The sequence below is a fragment of the Melanerpes formicivorus genome, unplaced genomic scaffold (genome assembly GCF_026170545.1).
Source record: "Melanerpes formicivorus ecotype bairdi unplaced genomic scaffold, bMelFor1.0.p_v2 SCAF_62, whole genome shotgun sequence".
NCBI classification, from domain to species: Eukaryota; Metazoa; Chordata; class Aves; order Piciformes; family Picidae; genus Melanerpes; species Melanerpes formicivorus.
The window spans coordinates 807,122-828,976 of NW_027142414.1; the positions used below are offsets into that span (position 1 = coordinate 807,122).

Genomic DNA, 21,855 nt, shown 5'->3' on the forward strand with positions numbered 1-21,855 from the left:
TGTCTTACCAGCTCCCTGCAGATTATTTATACTCTCATTTTTCAACATTTCTGTCTTCTTGTTTCCTACTCTGTCTGGGGACTCGACAGGGTGACAAGCAGCATGAACATTGCAGTCACAGTGCTCAGATAGCTCTGCTAAGCTTGCAGCTGCTTTTCTGTCAGGGATAGGACCTTTTCCTGGGGAAAAAAACACACACACACAAACAGACCCAAGGTGGGGGGAGAGAACAACCAAAGAAAACCACCTACTTTATAACTAGCTAGTAAAAAGTTGTAAAGAAATCCCTGATCACTGTTTGATTCTCTCTCACTTCCCCTCCTTAGCCCAAGGATGCAGTAAGTCACAGGGAGCATTTTTTTGTAAATTGCACTGTTTAGGTCACTTGGAGTTTTAGCTTCAAGTTCCTCATGTATGTGGAGAACAGGGGTAGTCATGACATACTAAAGGGAACTGGAACACGAAGAACCAGAGAAGTTTAAATGTACTTCTGGTAGTCCAAAGCCTAAGATTACTGCCTTGACATCCCCATGGGCAATAATTAATGTCACAAAGAAGGGCTGGGTACTTTTGGTATCTGTATAGTGAAAATAGTTAACTAACTGCTATCATGAAAAATTCATCCCACTGGGAGAAACTCAGGCATTGGCTTCCCAGGCCTTAGCTTTGGTGGTATAAATCAGCAGTCACTACTAGAGGAGAAGGACAGAAATAGTCCATGGAGTACCTGATAGGATAAGAAGCAAAGGAGGAACTTTGATTTTGATGTTTCACAACCACAATTTAGCAGGAAACAGAGAAGCAACAGTGATTGTGGCTCATTTCCCAGTCATTTCATTACTAATTGACAGGGAGCATATGAACAGCACTAAGAAAAAAAGCAAACAAACAAAAACCCAACCTGTATGGAGAAAAGTCAAAGACAATGAATAAAGATTAAACTGATGGAGTTGTTGAGCTTATGAGTATATGCCAGTTCTTGTTTACAGGGAGCAGAGAACACGGGATAATTTGAGTGAATACTTCAGAAAACCAAAGAACAAAAGCCAAGCCCCTCCATAATTAGAGCAGAAAACCCAAAGAAGTCCAGGCTGTGTATCTTCTGTGCTGCAGTTACTTTGGTGGGCCATCCAAACTGACAGATGGAATACAGGCATCAGGAGATGTAGCAGAGATGAAGGAAGAGGGTGAGGTGTTGATCCAACCTCTTCTTCACACAACTGTGAGAATAAACCTTCTTAATGTCATCAAAATAGGTGTATCTTTAAGGAGCATCTTGTGAAGATGCTTCACTGCATCTGTGGAACTGCAGATTAAGAGAGGGGCAAAGAATAGAAATTCTCATCAAGAATGTCTCCAAAATCCTTATGTTGGCCTGAAAGTGCTCAGAATGAGGCCCTTGAGAAAAGAAGTCTCTGTCAGCATTTGTTTGCTGCTCCTAATTTTAGATCTTCCCTGGCCTTCTGCTTTCCTCCTTCGCTTTGTAAGACTGCTTTTCATCCCACTCCTACTCTCTTTGCAGCTGCCAGTTCCTGTTACTAATGTCAGCAGTTCTCAATCTTCTCAGACAACCCTGCTGTCCTTTGTGTCTTGCTACGTGAGGGAAACAACCCACTGCTTTCTGTTCCCTCCTGGAAAGTCACTGCAGATCAGGCTGCAGCTAACCTAGGTCAGCCCCTGCTCAGCACAACCCCTGCCCAAATCCAGCATGTCAGAATGCAAAAACTGGCAGTGCCTCTGGTCTTAGCACAGGGAAATAGACAAGATCAAAGTTGGAAGCGTGCTTTCTTTACTCTCTCATCAAACTGGCTTTTGTTTTTACTTCACAACTATTATTATATTTTCTCTTGGAGTCACTGAGACATTCTGGAAGGATTAGCAATGAAATATATACAGCTTGTGTTAACTTTGAAATAATAATGATGTCAGTCATTGTAAAGCTCAAGACAAGTACTTTATACTAGTACTAAGCATTAGCAATAACCACTAGTGTTAGGCCTCATGATTATCCTTGCAGATACTGTTAACTCTTCTATATCATACAAGAGAGAGATTCTTTCTTTAAACAAACTCACTGCTTTCTGTGCTGTAAAAGTGTCTTGTATTTGATTTAAATAACCTACTGATAGCCTTCACATACTGTTTCTTATTCATCCATCCTTGCATGATGAAAGTTCCCCTTCCAAATTTCATTTCCCTCACGTATATTTATTTTAAACAATTGAAATTAAAACATAGATCCTTTGCAGCTTTCTTCTGTACATATGAAATTTTATAGAAGCAAAGATCCACATTAAAGGAATAACAAATAGGCAACTAACTGTGGAGGGTGGCACCAAGACCGAAATTGTGTCAATGGCACAGGGAACAGAGAAGATTAATTTCATAATATTGAAGCAGATTGAAACTTTGCTTTTATCCTCCCTATAGCATCTTAGTGTATTTTAAGAATGATGAAGGATATTTTTAACCTTATTCTCCACTTTCTGCAAGTGGAGTAAAAAATGTCTGCCCTCATCATTTATTTTTTATTTCTTCTAGCTTAGCCTAAAAGTTTAGAGTGTTGCACCTTTTGCAGTTAACCTGCAGCTTTTTTAATGGAAGGGAAATGCTCAAAGTGCTTACATGCAGAGCAACAGGTCCCAACGGCCTTCATTGCACAATAGGTTAGAAATGGACTTAAAGGGCAGTGGTGCAGATGCCTCCACTCAAGCCAGGGCTCAGAAGGGATAGGTACAAGTGAGTACAATAGTGTTTGCTTTCTCTTTTCCTTGCTTTACTGTGGGATATTCACAAACATTTAATTAAAGCTATTGTATGCATGCTTAACTTGGAGATATCTGTGGTTCCTTGAAACCATTACACAGGAGCACCAAAGAAAATACAAGGGAGTCGCTGAAGGAAAATACAAATGAATTAGAAAAGCATAGCAACCAGAGAATACATTTCCCATAATACAACAGTCAAAGGTCATGAGATCACAGATGCTCAGTTGCTCATGCATATCTTCTATTCTCTCCACTTGCATGCTTGCTCCAGAGAGGGCAAAGATTTAATGAGGATGGGGCTAGCTTTAGCAGTTCTCACCCTTCCTCACACCCTACATCTGAAAGAGCATTGAAAGCCTCTTTGAAGCTGAAATAGACGCACATTGAACTGTCCCAGTGCACATATACAATCTGGAGTTTTCTCATCAGGTACAAAAATACAAGGTGACTGTTCTCTTCTGGCTGCCCTGGATGTGAACAAAGCTGTTGAATCAAAGAAATTGAATTTAGGGGTTGGAAAAATGTTTCTCTATTGCATCTGCCCTTTCATCCTGCAGTAGTGACTCTTCTCAGAGTCTCACAGTTTCTATCAGTCAATTTATTTTTCCTACCTCCTTAAGAAGAAGGCCTGCTCTCAAAACAACACACTATTTACAGGAAGCCTGGCAGGGTCAGAAAGCGTCTGTGAAACCTATCTCTTGTTAAAATACATACAGTACCTGTTCTGATGTAGATACTATTAGAACTCATCAATCTCTGATTCACTATCAAGGCCTTGAAGGTGATTTCAGAGTCAGGTTTCTTAAACTTTGTGAATGTTATCACTTGTCATTAGCAGAGCTAACTTAGTTGCTCTAAGTCCCACTTAATCTATCCAGCTCACTACCCACAGCTTCTGACCTGCTTAGTCACTTCCTGTCTTTGATTTTCGCCTTAAAGCCTCTTTACTGTGTTGCCCTGTGACTGCCATTTGATCTTAATCAAACTTCCCTGGACTTCCATTACTGTCAAGTACAATTCCTCTCACCATAATACCCACCCTTCTGAGTGCAAGAAAACTGATTTACAGCCAACAGTCTGCCTCTTCTCTTATGCTCTAAGTTCATCTTTGCTTTGTTTTTCTTCCTGTATGAGTCACTCCTTCCTCTTCTCTGAGACATAGTGCCACACTGTCTGTCAGTGGCTGAGAAGCTTCCGTGCATGCCTTTACTGCAGAGGCCTGCTGAGTATTATTGCGTGTGCCCATCTAACATGTGCAGACTCGGAAAAGCTGAACATGAAGAAATCTAGTTGGCCACAGGCTGCTACAGAAAGTCAGCTAGTTTAATATGCTTTTGCCTCTTACCAGAAATGATGACCTACTCTTTTCCCTTATGCCTTTCTTAAGAGCTACTTGTGCAAAACACAGCTGTTTAGTCTAAACCTTCCAAACCTAGCATCTCCCCTGCGAATTCAGGGCACCTGTTAACTATACAGATGCCATAAGGTGGGTATTACCTTAGGGACTTTCTCAGTCCTCACTGGTTCACTCCTACTACAGCAACACACCTTTAAAACAGAGTTCTTCTACTGGTTTCTTTCTGTGACCCAAATCCAATTTAACTTTGTTAATGCAGTACCATGGTGAATTTTGCCTGCACAGGGGTACTTCTGAGCTAGTGAGGTCAGTTGTTTTTTGGGCTTCTTTGACCAGCACAGAGAATTTCAGAGATGTGGCCCCGTGCTCTTTGAATGTTAGACATAAAATATTTTACAGCAATGGCAGCTGTGTGTAGCATATAGGAGAGATTTATTCAGTCTCTCCTTACACATATGCTCTCTCCCAGGTCTTTTTTTCAATACACCCAGTTCTGTTTTTCCCTCTTCCTCCTACTTGTGTCCTCATCAGCACTCATACTGTTTTGGGTTTTATTGTTGTTAACATATGGAGGTTATATGATCCATCACTGAGTGCAGCCTTGTCCTCTTAATAAGCAGAAAATACCATACATTTTGAAAGGAGGAATTAGTTACATGCTGTTCTCATTAAGCCTCTGCTTCAACTTATCTCCGCTTAAATTGTATTTTTGAACTACAGTGACTATGTGGCATTGTATGTGAAAACAACCACTTGAGGTCTTTCCAGCGAGGCTTTGAGTGGCCCTGATACTAGGCATGGAGGAGAGACAAGCAGCGCATTGAAGTTGTAGTATCACTGTGGCTGAGGGCAAGGAGTGAATGGAAACATATCCTCCCTCTGGCACTGCCTGGCTCTGGGTGAGGGGAGAGGAACAAGCTGAGCAGCTCGGGTTCACACACGCAGCAGGAGCTAGTGGCCTCTCAGCTGATGACAGATTAGACTCAGGGCCTGGTTAGTGGGCAGACCATGATTAGACCTCAGCAGCATCTGTCTCTAGCACTAAAGGAATTACTGCTGCAGGCTGTGATTTTCTCAGCAAACTGTAATTATACCAGGAACCTCATTCCTGCCATTTTTCTCAACAACTTAAGTGTAAAAAAAATGTGGGTAAGGGTGCAGGGCAGTAGAAACTGAAAGAAGACGGCAAGAGACACCTGTTTTTTTTGTTCAGCTCATTCCAATTATTTTCTCTCAGTTTCTTAGATTGTTAGGAATCAGACTGTTTTTTCCCAAAGGTCAGCACCAAGGTTTAACTCCCTGAAGCTGTCCTGCTATCCACCTGAATTTAATAGACACATTCTGTCTGTGCCCCAGGGCATCCTGGATGAATGTGGTGGTGCCTCTGCTCTGGCAGTGCCCACTCCCTCCTCCCCTGGGAGCAGTGGTGCAGGGCACCAGACTCATACTATGACTGTTTTCAGGACCTGGGCAGCAGTGTGGGATACTGGAGACTGGGCAAGGTGAGTTTGAACCCTACTCTCAAGGGCTCTGACTAGACTAGGATTTGAGAGTTTGAACTTTAAAAGCATTAGGTTGTATGTAGTAACTCTCTATTTTAAAATATGTAGAAAAGGCAGCTTAAATTTGAACTCCAAACAACACCTGGTAAGCTTTGCCAAAATAACAATGTCAGAAGAGGGTAGGATTTCTGTGCAAGATTTCTCTTCCAGGAAAAAAACAAACTTTTTGTTTGTGCAGTTGTAACTCCACAGAAGCCTGTTTGCCATTGGAGTATTCTTTGCTCAGAGTATAAGAAGAAATTATGCTTTTTTCTTCAATTTAAATCTAGTAGAGGAGGAGAAGTACCTAGAAGTAGAGTTTGCCACCTTAACTTTACCATCTGATACTTAAAATGTAGACAAGGTCAAAATTATTCAAACTAATCTATTTGTTCCTTTCTTAACTTTCCTTGGGGGTTTAATGTGACTGTTTAGAATTCTTTGAAGGCAAGAGTGTCTTGTCTATGTTAAACAATTTTACATCAATGATATACTAATCTAAAAGAAAGCAGAATTGTCACTTATGGACACATCTGTCCTCCATGCCATAGCATGTCTGGCAGCACAGCCAGGGATGAGTGTGTGAGCAGGAACTCGACTCTTGGGGCTGAAAGTGCCAGGAGGTTGTATGTTGGCAAATAGATCTCAATCTCCAGAGCCAAGTCTTTGCAGATACTGGTGGGAAAGACACACATCTGTAGCTGTCTGGATTTGGCACAAATTTCTGTGGACAAAGAAGAGAGAAAGGAAGATTTGGAAGTGGAAAGAACTCTTCTTACACATTTCACTTTCTTTTCCATCTGTTTGTGTGATGTTGCTGTGAGCTATTAAACAGCTGCAGTGCTCTGCCCCAGAAGGGACTGTGTTTCAGTAGAGATGGAGGATGATTCCTACAGCTATGTGCTTTGGGAGCCTCCTGGAATGAAAGGGACAAGAGGAATAATGGTTCTCTGATAACTTATGCAAAGTGCACTTGGGACTGAAGCACCTGGGGCAGTAGCCAAAGACACCGTTCCAACTCCTCAGACCTGAAGCCTCTAGTATACAGTGGGTACTGCTGGGTGCTTCTGACTCATCCTTTGCACAGCAGGTGAGTCCCTCCTGTCTCTTGCCTTCCAGGCAAAGCCTCTCAAGTCACCCTTTCTGGTTCTGAAATTCAAGGAGAGCAGATTACTCAAGCAAAAGGTGTTTGCAGACAGCAAGACTTTGTAGCTTGGGGAGATAAGGGTAGCAAAGGAGGACCAGGAGGAGGAGGAGGAGTAGGTGTACTGTGACTGCCAAGGAGTGAGCAGAAGAGTATTTTTTTTGCATCCATTCAGACGCTCAGCTATTTCCTGCATTGTTCCTGCAGTCAGCATGCTCCACCTGCTTTTACTTAACCATTTCCTGTTTACAGCTTCCAAAAACTTTTTGGTGAAATCACTGGTCTGCCACAAGATCTGTCTTCACAGCCCCTTTTGGGCAGGCTTCACTAGTTTTTTTTTCTCTTCTCAGTACACAGACCTTCCCAACTGAGGAGCTGTGTGCAGTGTGTGTATGTGCATGCAGTCAGTAGTCATGTCAGGAAAGTATAGTTGTCTTCATATATCCCTTCTTTTTTTTCATCTCATAGTGATTGCTACTTCTTGCAGACTTGAGGAAAGAAGCAAGCAATACTTCCCTTTCAGTAGAACAGCAGGCTCCAGATATTTAGGAGAAAGCCTTTTCCCACTGTGTCCAAGCATACGAGAGCTCTTCCACAAAAAAACAGGGGTTTGTTCCCTGAATAGCTTACCCAAGCTTCACATTATTTTCTAGCTTTGAAAACAGTGAGGCAATTTCTTCTCACCAGTTTCTCAAATGTGAAAGGCAAGGTGTAAGGAGTAAGACAAATCAGCCAAAGAAAAAGAAATCTCTTTCTTCCAGTGTAGATGGCTCCCATGAGTCCCCATCTCACACTTAGTCACATCTTGTAGAAATCACTAGAAATGCATGCATGCTTCAAGCCTTTTGTCTTCCTTAGCCATGCTATAGATAATACTGCAGCCACCACTAAAATCAAATTTATTTGTCACTGCTTTGGGTATTTTTTTTTACTTTTTGTAGTTCTCTTCTGGAGCAGTGAAAATAGATTGTTCAGCTTGCTCTCTGATTCTCATGCTCTTGCACAGAGCTGCAATGTTTGAGTTGCGGCAAGCACTGCAGGGGGGCAATGTTCCCTTCTTAAGATAAATCATGGAAACATTGCTGTTGGAATGAAGGCTTGCAGAGGTTTGTTGTTTTAGTTTGGGTATTTTTTAATAAGAAGAATGACAGGCCAACTTTGAAGTGACACCATCACTTTGAAGGAAAGAGGCTTGTGGTGCAGGTCAGCGTATAGACACTGACGTGCTTGTATGTATATATATATGCACATACACTAGTGTACATACCAGTTTTACTGCTGTAACTGAAGGCTGAAATCACTCTCTAAGAATGCTGGACATGTTGACCCTGTCCCCATCAGACAGATCTGCAAATTCCTTAACTAGCCCTACTGCAAGTTGGTGTAAGCCAGAATGCTTAGTCTGCTGACTTAGGCAAGGAAGGCATAGCAGGCCAGTAAGCCTGCACCAGCACTGTTTCTGTGTGGTTCCACACTCACATAGGCTTCTGAATATTTTAAGAATAGTAGACACACACACCCCATGCCCCACCCACACTCCACCCCCACTTTAACTCATAAATATGCAGAGGTAGCACTTCTACATGGGATAGGAGCTATGGTCTGGGCATTGCTTATGTCCAGGCAGCTGCCTGCAGTAGGCATAGCACACCCTGCTTAGGTCAGAGTATCCTTCCAGCTGTCTGAACAGCTCTTTTACTTTCTTTTTAGTCAACGAAAGGAAGCAGTTGTTTTCCACAGTGAAGTGTCTTTCACATTGGCCTGAATATGTAAAATGGTTACTTTGGTTCCCATCCAGCTGAATTTATTCAGTAGTTTATGTCAGGGTACTTCTCATCAGCGCTATTTCTCAGGGTCAGTCACACCCAGCCAGGCAATAACCTGAGAGAGCCTTCACATCCATTTCATCTTCATTTTACAGAGTACAGACCTGGAAAATTCATGATCATGTTGTACCACACAGCTCTTTTTACAGCAGCTCCTTTTCTTCCAATCATCTTTCAGCCCAAGAGGCAGCTACTTCCAAAAAACGACTCTCTGGTTCAGGGCCCATTTTTGTTTTCCAGATGTTTCTTTCACCACAATGCTTTCCAGTTACACTGCAAATTTGGGTGCACTTAAGGTATTTTTACCCTCCTCTTCCACCCCAAAAAAAAATGGAGGAAAGCTGAACTATGTGAAAATGTAGCAAGAATGAGACCCTCGAGGAAAACAGCAGGGAGGTGTAGAGGACCATGCAGGACTCTTTCCAGGAAATGGGTAGAAGGTTCATCACATGAGTCACTGAAACCTTAGATGACTAAATTCTTGAAGAATAAACTGTCAGGAATATGATACTGGACAGGATAGTTGCAGGGGGAGAAGAAAACTGCTTAAATAGCTCGTTTGGGTTTTTGTTCATGATTCATTCCTGAGGAAATTGCTGCAGCCTGGGCCAGGGCCAGAGGCAGCATGCAGGCAGTGCCAGCTCTCATGTGCAGAGGCGGTGGGCGAGGCGTGCTGGGGTGCACAGCCCTGCTGCTCCGGGCCCCAGCGCTCCCACCGGAAGAGAGGAGAGGCAATCGAGAGCGTGTCATGGCCATCTTACCCCAGTGGATAAAGTAAGACAGGGTCACTAGTGCACACAGGCCATTTGAGTCAATCAGCCTCTTTTTTTGTATACCAGCAGCTCTGAGAGACCAAGAGGAAAGAAGGTATTAAATCTCTACTTCTAAGCTCTTTGTAAAAATTTTTATTCCTCTGCCTGCTCCAACTGGTAAACCGAGTTGTACCAATTAAACCAGCCCAGAGCTTTGAATTTGGATTTCAGAGAACGTCTTAAGACTGTAAGTGCCAGTAACAACAGCAGCAGTCAGACTCCCTCCACAGCTACCTCCAGAGGAGCTGAACCAGCATTAGCAGCAGCAGGAATTGCTTGCAGTAGTATCTCGGAGTGGAGAAACCCCAGTGTTCCATCACACTGCTGCCAGTTCCCATTTTGGTGAGTTTGACCCAGAGCATTTAATGTCTCCGCATTCGTTCTGTGTCTCATAATGCTGTTTACGTAATGATCTCTCATTTGGTTCCCATTAAAATCATGGAATTTCTTCTGCAAACCACTGCTTGTAAAAATCAAGCCACCCAGTTTTTCATTAGATAGTAATATGGGAAATAAATAGTCTCTCTGTAGGATGCACACTGTAATTCTGAAACAGGGACTAGAGGGCTTTTTGTCTCCTCTTGGACATAGAAAGTTCAGATCTCAGAAGAATGCATGTGAAAGATCTAACAGGGTTGCTGAATCAGTCTCCTACAAAAACACAACAGGGTTACCTCTCAGTAGAGGTTCCTCAGATACTGTATTGATAAAAAGAGAGTCTACAGTTCTTCATAGGCATAGCAGCAATCATCCTCTTTAAAGTGTAGAAATGGGAGGTGTAAGTACCACAGGTTGTCCCAGTGGTGCTACCTCTGTGGCAGTGCAGAACAGTTTCCCGTGTTATATATGCTAGCGCTTTGAAGAATTCCGTTTCAAATGTCTCAAACAATGGGGGTTTCACCGCTTCCTGTGGGAGCCTGCTCTGCAGCCTAACTCCTTGCACCATCTGGAGTGTTTTCCTGAGTGTCTGCCCACTTTCAACTTTCTTTTAATTGTGCACCCACTATTTCTTCTTAAAGGTGGCTCGGCAGAAGTTTCTGTTGTGTGAAGCTCACGTTATGTGGTGCTTTTTTATGCTTTATGAGGATCAAGAAAACCCTGTAAGACTGATGTCTCCTTGGTTTTTCTTGCTCAGAAATAGTAATAAGTAATTAATAACGTATTACTGCTTTTCTGGCTGTTCATCTCAGTGATTTACAAGGAAGGTTGTGCTCCTTTTACAGATGGGAAAAACTGAGGCACAGGGCAGGAAACAACTTGCCCAGAACCATTCAATGAGCCCATGGCAAGACCTGGATTTTTAACCAGGTCTACACAACAGTGCCCTACTTTTTTTTTTTCCTAACCCCACTCTTTTTTTTTACTTTTTTTTTTTTTTTTTTTTTTTTCCCCTTTTTTTTGTTGTGTTCCAGCCCAGTTCCCTTTGGCTTTGTTGGCAGAACAAGTTATCCATAAACTTTGTTCAGAATTGTCATATTGTAACTGAGAGGTCAGCCCGTTGAATATTTAACAGCTACTATCTTTCCAATGTGTTGGTTAAGCATCCTAATTAAGCAGTGATAAATAAAACCAACAAAGCATTTTAACAGACTGATTCGGTCCCCAGGGGCTCCCAGCTGAATTTCCTTCAGCTAGTCTGTGTTTTCCCGCTTGCGGGATTGTCCGGATTGAGTGCAGTATATATCAAGCGTGCTCTTATCAGTGCACTGCAGGGAGATTTCCTTCCTCCGCAGTGCCACCATGCTTACTTCACCTGTTGTATTTCCCTGAGCTGTGGTTTTCGGTAAATGTGTTTCTCAGAATCTGGATAGTTGCTGAATTATAAATCTTCCCATTTGGAACCGTAACACCATAATCCGTACAGCACCATGTGCTGGGGAGAGAGCAGTACCCAGCCTAGCACTGAACAGGCTCACCTGGCTATCAGAAGCAGTATGATCTGAGCAGCACACAACTCTCCATGGGTTGCTAGCAGGCAGGGTGTTTCTCCTACCTGCATTAAAGCTTCTTCTTGTCCAGCCTGTCATTTCCATGAGTATCTTTACTGGGATTAGATCTGCCTGAGTACATGGTAAGACAAGTTTTGTTCCTCGCCTCCCAATGGGAATGGCCAGGAAGGGCAGCAACAGCCATATGCTCAGCAGGGATCTTGTAAGTGCCCCACACTGGTCAGAAGCTGAACTGACAGCACCCATCATGTGTGAGGTGCAGCACTCTGCCTGGATCAAGAAATACAAAATTAGAGTTCTGAGTAGGCCAGGGTCATGTCTGAGGACAGCACACAGATCTTCCTGGCTGCGGGCCACTTTCCAAGTGTGACAGTGAGTACAGCCCTCACAACCTGAGTTATTCCCCACACATCTCCTTCAGGCCTTCTTCACTCCAGATAGGGAGCCAGCTGCAAGACCACCGTCACTGAGCACATTGTCTTTGCTTGCTGAGAAATTACCAGCAGTGTCATGCTTATGCCTCCCAGATATCTGAATAGAGGAAGCTACGAAGCAACAATAGATTACTTAAAGCAGGGAAATCCCTCTCAAACTTCTCCCAGTCTATCTCAAACCGAAGATTATTTGCATACATACACTACAAATAACTTTGCAATAGCTTCTAGCACCGTGAAAGGGTTACATGTGTTTGCCTCTAATCATTTAGGCCACTTCCATCAGTTGAATTACTCAGGGAAATTTTTTTTAAAAGACTGAATCAGAGCCTGTCTATAAATCCAAGCAGTTTTATGTAGCATCAGCCACCTCCAGGTAAAGATACAAGTGTGTAATGCTAGTCCATGCAAAATCAGTGGGAAATGTCCAATACCTATTAGTAACTAGCAGATATTCTAGGAAAACGGTGCTAAAAAGCTATGTTAAGCTTTAGAGTTCATGAATACAGATGGGTGGTGTCATTCTTCAGCTAAACTTGGAACTAAACTTCCTATGCAAGCCCTGTTTGCTGGAAAATGGACCTTAATGAAAACCAGAAATAAGCTGTAGTATCCTGTGGCTGAAACCTATAGCCAGCTGCTTTACAAAATCTGAGACTCATGAGGCCTGGAATTCCTGAGCAGCACTGTTCAAAAAGCAGTGGTGTTACACAGGCTTCCAAAATTCCTGTGATCTTTCTAGACATCATGATTTACAGAAACAAAACAAGCAGATTGGAAATTCATATTTACTGGGTTATCTCAGGCTCAGAAATGTAGCTGGCTGGAATGACAGTACAGTCTTTTACATTGTCTTCAATGCACTAAGAATGAGAGTGTTTATAAGCCTAATACATCATGACTAAGGAATGCCTAAATTCTCCTTGAAGACAGTATTTTCTGTTCCCTTGCTGAGAGAGTGGGCTTTTGGGGCTTTGGTTGGTTGGTTTTGATAGGATAAGTATCTCTCAAGTTCCCAAAGGCTCACTAGGAGCTGATTCTTTGGAAAGAATTTGCTTACCTACTCCCCTACCTAGCTTTCTATTGAAATGAGTTCTCAGATACATTTGCTGCCACCCCTCTCCCAAAGCTAGACAGAGTATAGACAAGTGCATTGATTTTTTAGGCTTTCCCAGTAAATTCACCGAATTTATTGTACATTTCCTGGGTTGTCAAGCCAGCTCTACATTAAAATTAAGTATAGGTGGGTAGGGATATAATCTTAAACAATGCTGTAGCTGCCTTGCAGTAAATACCAAAGCTGTTTAAACAGCCTTAGAGGTGCTTTTCACAGAATTTCAGAAACATTCAGGTTGGAAAAGACTCTCAGGATCATAAAGTCCAACCAATAACCCTACTTTATAAAGTTCACCCCTAAACCATATCCCCATTGTCAGTATAGCATAGTGCACTGGAGGGATTCATAAAGGTGTATTGGCAAATGTGAGGTTTATTGTGCCAGCATCAGAATTATCATGATTGCCAGGATAATTATACTAGGACAGTTAGATGAGCAGCTCTCTTCTAGTGCAGTTGTTTTTTTCATATAGTAACAGGGCTAAAGAGGAGAAGGGGAAATGAGAGACAGCTTCCCATGGCAACCAGTGTAAGCCTTGTGTTTCTTCTACAATATCACCTCTGTAAATAATGTCATGGCCTGTTGCAGTGCAGTGCCTAGATTTCCACCCTTCTCCTTTCAGCTTTATTGACTTTCTCCAAAGCTTAGATACAGAACAATAGGAACCAGCCCAGGTGTGAACTGGCTGTTCTATAGAGGCCTTCAGGCTGCTGAGGATCCCCTGTGCTACATTGGAGCTTGCCTCAGTGGGTCAGCTGTAGAGATCAGAAGAGGAGAAGCATGTTTGAATAGGCCCGGGACACATTGCACCACAGTTAATAGCAGCAAACATGAGGACATGATGTGATCTGACAGATGAATGATCAGAACCTTGGATATTTTGGTCCTGGTAACTGTCTCTTCAGTCTGTGTTCTCATCAGTTTGCAGGCTGATCAGGAAGGCTTCCATTTTGTAGTATCTCCCTTCACAAACAGTCCATTTTCAGCAGGTGTCTAGTCACAGAAATACAATATTCTCTATTTGCATAGACAACTTCATACCAAGGCACTTTATAGCCTGGCGCTGACGTGGGACTAAGACTGGAAGAAGAGCAGCTCACACTGGTTAGTAATAAGGCTCTGCTCTCAGCCTAGGTATTCAGCTCATGAAGTTCAACAAGGGCAAGTGTAGAGACCTGAACCTGGGGAAGAACAGCCCCATACATCAGTACAGGTTAGGAGTCAACCTGCTGGAAAACAGCTCTGTGGAAAGGGACCTGGGAGCGCTGGTGGACAACACTTCACCATGAGCCAGCAATGTTCCCTGGTGGCCAAGACAACCAACAACATTCTGGGGTGCACTGTGAAGAATGTGTCTAGCAGGTCGAGGGAGGTCCTCTGCCACTGCTGCTCTGCCCTGGTGAGACCTCACCTGGAGTATTGTGTCTGCTTCTGGGCTCTCCAATACAAGAGGGACAGGGAACTACTGGCAAGAGTCCATCAGAGGGCCAAGAGGATGATTAGGGTACTGGAGTAACTCTCTTACAAGGAGAGGCTGAGACACCTTTCCAGACTTTTAGCCCGGAAAAGAGAAGACTGAGAGATCTTATGAATAAATATCTAAAGGCTGGAGGTCGTGAGGATGGGGCTGGGCTCTTCTCAGTGGTGGCCAGTGATAAGTACAAGCTAGAACACAGGAGGTTTCACTTGAATTAAGGAGAAATTTCTTACTTTGAGAGTGCTGGACCACTGGAACAGGCTGCCCAGAGAGGTTATGGAGCCTTCTTCTCTGGAGACTTCCAAAACCTGCCTGGATGTGTTCCTGTGCAACCCGATCTAGGCGTACCTGCATTAGCAGTGGGGTTGGAGAGGTCTCTTTCAGCCCCTACCATTCTGTGATTCTGTGATGGGTCAGGTAGTCCCAGGCACAAATACAGGCTGGGTGCAGAATGGGTTGAGAATAGCTGTGAAGGAAGAGACTCGGGTCTATTAATTGATGAGAAGCTCAGCATGAGCCAGCAGTGCACTCATGTAGCCCAGAAGGCAGACTGTATCCTAGGCTGCATCAAGAGGAATGTGACCAGCAGGTCAAGAGAGGTGATTCTTCCCCTTTACACTGCTCTTGTGAGAAGCCACCTCAAATACTGTGTCCAGTTCTGGTGTTCCCAACATAAGAAGGACACAGAGCTGTTGGCATGAGTCCAGAGGAGAGCCACAAAGACAATCCAAGGGCTGGAACACCTCTGCTCTGAGGATAGGCTGAGGGAGCTGGGGTTGTTCAGCCTAGAGAAGGGCCTTAGAGCTGCCTTCCATTTCCTGAAGGCATCCTACAGGAAGGTTGGAGAGGGACTTTCAGAAAGGTGTCCAGCAATAGGACAAGAGGGAATGGTTTGAAGCTGAGGGAGAGTAGGTTTAGAGTGGATCTTAGGAGGAATCTTTTCAGTACGAGGGTGGTGAGACTCTGGAATAGGCTGCCCAGGGAGGTTATGGATGCCTCCTCCCTGGGGATGTTCTTTGCCAGGTTGGATGAAGCCTTGAGCTGCTGAGTTAAGTTGTGAGGCGTCCCTGTCCATGGCAGGGAGGTTGGAGTAGATGATCTCTAAGGTCCTTTCCAACCTCAGCTATTCTATGATTCTGATTGTTGGAAAGTATGTTGGTATAAGCTGTGCTCTGTTTAGGGAGTGTGTTTGAACTGTAGAGAAAGAGCTGTAATAGAGAATGTTAACGTTAGAGAATGCTAATCCTCTTGCACAGCCCATTCTCTGCTCACAGGCACTGGCTACCAAAAAACAGTTTTATTGGAAAATTAGGGTGAAACAAGGTCCTCAGCAAGGAGGATATGCTCTGGCCTCTGAAGAGCTCTGTCAAAGGATAGTAGAGGGGCCTGGACTAGTCTAAGGTTTGGTTCCAGAGTTTGAGAGTAGCAATCAGAAACTTTGCAAGCCAGAGTGAGAAGGAGACTCTGGATACTGACAATGAGCAGGACAGGCAGGCAGCAGGAAGAGGATTGTTACAAATAAGTAAATCCGTTTTCATCAAGTCTGTGAAATTAGTTCATACTGAACTGATAACCTTGATTTGTTTTCTGGATTGAGTGGCTTTCCAAGTGATTGCTTACTAGAGGAACTGTGATCTTGTTCTGACACACTGGCATTCAGGTGTCTGTCTTTATTGTGTCTTTCAGAGAGAAAGGATCAAACGAATTTAGCCTGGGAAGGCACCAACCCTGCCCTGCAGACCATACAAGTGAGGAGCACAGCCTTGAAAGACACTTCCCTTGATGCTGCTTTACCCAGTGTTACTGGTGGGACTCCCAGCAATACCTCCAATCTATAGCAAGGACAACTGAGGCATCCACTAAGAAATTAATGACAACCTCAGTTTTCAAAAATCCAGTGAAGCAGATCATGAGCATTGCCTTCTTTGGTCTCTTTAAAGACTAGCTTTAAACCAAGTGATGGTTTTTGTATCCGTAGGACCATACTTAACTCTGAACTTAGGAAACTTCTCTATTTTGTTCAAGCTACTCTAAGTGACATAGTAATAAAAGCCTCTGAACAACACACCTGCTGATGAAGAAGCATAAGCCACACGTGCCTTCCTAATTCATCCTGTCACCTCACAGTCAAACACAGCAAAGGGCTTGGTGTCCACAGCCCGTAACATAATGAAATGTTTGCTTATACTTTTCAAGAGCAATGAAAAAACCCACTCCTTGGCTTGATTGAGAAGAAACAGTCCAGTGAGGTTTTACTCCTGTAACTCATTTGAAAATCACCAGAGATGATCTAACAGGGTTGCTAATAACCAGGCTCTGACAGTTCAGAATGGTAGAACAGGTGGCAATCTAAACTGTGGGAAGATTGGTGTGCATTACAGCTGCTCAGCTTCCTCTGTCTTCAAAGCACTTTTGTGACTGCAAACCACAGAACTATTTACTCACATAGAGAATGTATGACTTGCTCAAGGCCACCAAAGGCTTCACTGGCTGCACTGTGATCAGGATCAGGTTGTTGCCAGTTCTCAAGCCCCACATCCCTAAGGGAAAGCCCTGGGTTCAGTTAGTGCCAGCTGCCCAGTTCACAGTCACCATTGGCCTGACAGGCTGGTTCTGTCCTCTGCAGTCACAGAGCAAGCCTCCCTGAGCAACCGCTTCAAAAGCAGAGGAACCTGTACAGAAGTACAGGAGGCCTGGAGTACTGCTGAAGCAGCTGCAGGTAACTGAGCAGGGAAATCATCTGCAGTGGGGCCAGTTGTGATAGTCAGGTGATCATTTTCTGGTTGCTATTTGCTAGGCAGTCTTTGAGTGATGACAGAGGACCTGGGGAGCACATGGCGCTTATTACCAATTACTGCACACTCTTACCATGGCAATGCAAGAGGCTAAAAAGCTGATGGAATGTGGAAGCTAATGTTGCATCACTCCCAGCTACCAAACAGGATGGCATGGAGAATACTCCTCAGCAACTACCTACTTACGTGCCCACTCTTGCGGCTTTGGCTTTCCTTTAGCAAGGAAGTTTCCATCACAACAAGGAAGCTATTCCATTTCAACAAGCTACTTTTAAAAGCTGGTATGTTTCACCTTGGGGAAGAGCAATTCTCCAGCTTCAGAATTACCAAAGAGACCTTTGTAAAATTTACTTTTAATTTTGTTTTAACTAAAGTTTAGATTTTTCTTCTTGACAGTGCTGCAGGCCACTCAGTCAAACCTTGCAGCACTTGCTTGCAGCCATTATATCTGAGTATCTTGTAAATATTTGGTAAAGCACTCATACACAGAAGTGTTTTTTGCTTTCACAGTCACGTGTCTAGTTCCAGGACCTTTCAGAAGCACAAAAGGCTGAAGGCAGGGAAAATTCCACTGAGATGTATTTGAGTCTCCAGGGAGCAATTTCTTATTGCTGCCTCTCTCTTTTTTTAAAGCACATGGGCAGAGAGAGAGGGGAAGCTGGAAGGTAGTGGGGTTTATTATTATAAACATGGAAATGCAAGCAGTGTTTCACTCATTCCTCTATTATTGCGGGACCATTTGCAGTTGGAGAGGGAGATAAGGTTTTTATTACTCTCAGCACTACCTAGGAATTGCCATCCAAGTTCTAAAATGTTTTACAAACATTAATGAATTAAATCTTAATCCCCTGCTCAGCCCCATGAAGCAAGTACTAAGTACAGTTTAAAGACAGGCTAATGAGACTAAAAAAGCTGTGCCTTGCCTGAAGTCACATGGGCAACGTGGCAAGAGGACTTGAGTCTGAATCACAGCTTTCTGGCTTATACAACACAGAACACATTCTCTCTCAAGGCTTGCTGAACTTCCCTTCCTGGGATACAGTGAAAACATACTGGTATCACACCTTGAGATAACCTTTTTTTTTTCCTGATTGTAACAGAAGGACTACTCACAGTTGTCGTCCCAGGGAATTAAGACGTTGAAAAAATCAGAAAGGAATATGGGGAGGGAAAGGAAAGCAGTCACTGCTCTGCCTTGGGCATGTACTGGCTCCACTGCTGACAGTGGGGTTTGTATGCTATTAGGAACAACCTCAAACATTTTTGCATGTGCATAATATTCATGCAGGACTGTGGTAAAAATGCCATAATCAAACAGAGAACTTGGCTGTCATGAAAATTGGATAGATGAGCTGGTAAGTCACTGCTGTATTGAATATATGTGATTTCATTATCCTTCTATATGTGACCTGCATTTCTTACTGCTCTTTATTATCAGAATCCTGTAACTACAGCTGCAGCCATCTCTTTCCCCTCTTCAGAAGAGACAGATAATCCATCAGCCAGTTCCTCTCCAGTGATATGAGTCAGGTTTTTACCAGGAGGATTAATGATCAGTTGAAGAGAGCTGCTCCCAACAGGTCTGAGCGAAAAACAATGCATATATGAGTCATGAAGTGGAAGAGAAGGAAGCAAATCCTTTTAGGCTTTTAGTTATTTCTTCTCCCTTAGCTTACCTTGTCCACACCAATTGATAACCAGACATACATAAGTTGGAAATGTATTGACAGTGGCTGGCATAAGCAGGACTGAGAGCTTCTTCCCAAGTGCAAAGCAAGCTGCAGTCAGTCAGCCCTTAAAGCCAGATCAGTGTGGAGCAGCTATTGCAGCCCTTCTGGCTGAGAGAACAATGAGGTCAGTGCAGCAGCCTCCTCCTGTCTCTCCTGTGACCCTGTGGTGTACCCTAGCACCAGTGCCTTTGGCCTCTTCACACTCTACAACAAGGCCCCAGCCCTGGTCCTTGGGTACCCTTCTTCTCTAGCTCCGCAGAGCATCCAGTGCACTGCAAATGCTGTGCACAGTGCTCATTTCATTCTCTGCTGAAAGCCAGCCAGGCCTGAGGTGGAACATGGCAAGTGCTTTGCCACGTCTGGCAGCTCCACACAGCTGCTGAAAACAAGCAGGGAAGAAAGTGGTGTACAAACGCAGGGGAATTTTCACATAGGCAGGATGTAATTAGCAGGGCTGGAATGTGGCCAGGACGCTGGGGTTAAAATGCTGGCTTGCAGGTAACACACTGGGATCTTTCATAATTCAAATGCTCAGGAACTCCCATTTCCATCTTACCTGGAAGATGTCAGAAGATTGTTTCTTATCTAATGTTCCTGCCCAGCTCTTGAACATCTGACACAAAGGAAAAAGTGTCTAATGGTGCTGCACCTGCAGTGCTTCTTCGTCAGCAAATGCCCACTCTGAACAGCAGCTGAAAGGATTGCGTCTTGACAGGGCTGTGGCTGCATTGCAGGGGAACACACCAAAGCTGCCTCCATGCCTTGGGGTTCATTTCACCATTAACTCTCCTTATTCACTTTTCAGGCCCAAAATTCCCACCGAGCAGAAGGAAAAGATGACAGAATTAGGGCAGCCCCTCACATGTGAAACACGAGGTAGAGCATTAAGTGCTGCTCAACCTTATGTTCTACCCCTTGAAACAGTATCAAACCAGTACTGGACAACATAGAATTAGGTGAACCAGTTCTCCCAGCACATATGAGTGAACTTTTCCAACTGGCCTTGCTTGTAAAAGACAAAGTGTTAAGAGCTCATGCCTCCTCCTTCCTTCCAGCAGCAAAATCACATTCGAAGCAGCAAAACATTTTTTCTCCTTCACGATCTCACTTTCTGTGTGAGCAATCTTTGTGTTTACTAGGGAGATGTTGAATGTCCACAAAAGGTCAGGGTAGTCATTCATGAACCTCACGTGTGGATGACGTTTCCACCACAATGTGGCTCACAGCCTGAAATATAAATAATTGCAAACCTTCAACCCCTCGTCCCTCAGACCTGCAGACCATGTAGAGTTCAAAGAGCTGACTTCCTCCCCTAGTGCATGTGAGCAAGCAAAACAAGAGCTGCTGCTGTCATCCAAGAAAGCATAATCTCTGTATAAGTTATTAAAAAGAGACCCCTCCTATCCCTGTGAGGACTCCCCACATCAGCTTTTGCTTGTATGCTGAGGCTGCCATGCAAGTCGCCTTCTTTGTCAAGTGCTGCTCAATACAACCACCCACCAAAACTGCTGAGAGCACCTCAGTCAGTGGGTTAACAAACTTACAGGCTGACTTGAACAGCAAAGTGAGCTGGAGGGAGTAAAGTACAGCAGCTGCAGGCAACAGGAAATCCAGCACCAATAAATAAAATGCCTTATAGCCAGAAAGAGGAAATAAACAGCTGCAGCACAAACTGGGAGGACAGAAGAGAGGAACACAGCATAACTGTGGGGCGGGAATCGCTGCATTACAGTGAGCTTATTTTTACAGAACGATGTCCCGGTTTGTTATGTGTTCAGACTGCAAAAAAAAAGTGGGGGAGTGGGAGGACTGCTCAAAGAGAGGGTCTCTATCAGAAGTTGTCAACAACCACTGTAATTAAGGAAGCAGCCAGGGCACACACAACCTGAGCTGCCGCCAAAGTGAAATGAAAGCATTTTTTGTTTGCAGCCATAGCCCTGAAGGGTAATAAAAGATGGTTCTGCTGTGCCAAGTGAGGAGCTGCAGGGACACTGTTTCTAGGTGGTGAATGGCATGCTCCCATCTTTCCAAATTTACATGCCATAGGGAGGCAGCAAGTTACTTTTGAAGTGCATACCTGCACACCCCATCTGCCTGCAGCAGCCCCCTCAGAAGGCCAGCTTTCAGGCAGGTGAGCCCCAGCCACCATGGTAACAATGGAGATCTCACTGCCAGAACTGAGCCAATCTGCTGTTCTTGCACTGCTTGGTCCAGATTGTCAAATCAGCAACCTTTAATTTCCCCCCCCCACCCCTTGCACTCAGCCGTGGGTGCACTGTGGCCCCATGGCATTGCCACCACCAGTGGGAGCTGCTGCATTCAGAAGAGCTGCACCCCACTCTCCTCCTGAGGGCAGCTGCCTTTAGGAGGCTCACTGGTGCTTTGGCAAGGAGCTTCGTGTACGGCATGCTGGAACAGTACTGTTCTTGCTGCTGGTAGCATCTTTCACCTGGAACAGATGCATAACCTGTGCCTGCGTGGTGGTGGGTGCTGGGGAGCAGCTGGGGAGTGGCAGGTCCGGGCTGGCAGAGCTGAGCAATCAGCATGAATCTTTTCATCCATGAGACAAGATCGTGAGGCTTTCACCAGCGGCTGTAGAAGCTCGTGTGCAGGTTCAGGGAAAGGAGAGAAATCATTCAAAAATTGCATGCATATTTCTGGATTCATTCATTAAGTGGCGTTTGCCTTTCATCCTCCCCCCAAGCCCTGTGTGCATTGCTGGCATTCTCTCTCAATCCCATATAATAATTCCCAGGTCTTCGCAAGTCACCGCCTGCCAGCAGAGCCCACAGTCACTGAACAGCCAGCCCGGTCACATGAGAAGTTACATGCAAAGGTTTAATGCTTTCTCCTGACCCCAGCTCCCATTCCCATGAATCCCCTGCAGTGTTTTCCTAATCAGGTG

The 21,855-nt window shown here is 44.2% G+C and overlaps 1 protein-coding gene across 4 annotated transcripts in view; it reads left to right on the forward strand.

Annotated features, from left to right (window-relative positions):
• The window catches only part of RAD51B (RAD51 paralog B), a 443,129-nt gene extending 426,639 nt beyond the window's left edge, over nt 1-16,490 (forward strand). For all 4 annotated transcript variants that reach the window (XM_068162067.1, XM_068162069.1, XM_068162066.1 and 1 more), the window contains exon 11: nt 16,112-16,490. In XM_068162067.1, coding sequence (XP_068018168.1) covers nt 16,112-16,263 — 152 coding nt within the window. In that variant the 3' untranslated portion in view covers nt 16,264-16,490. The remainder of the gene's footprint in view (nt 1-16,111) is intronic.
• The last annotated feature ends 5,365 nt before the right edge of the window (nt 16,491-21,855 follow it).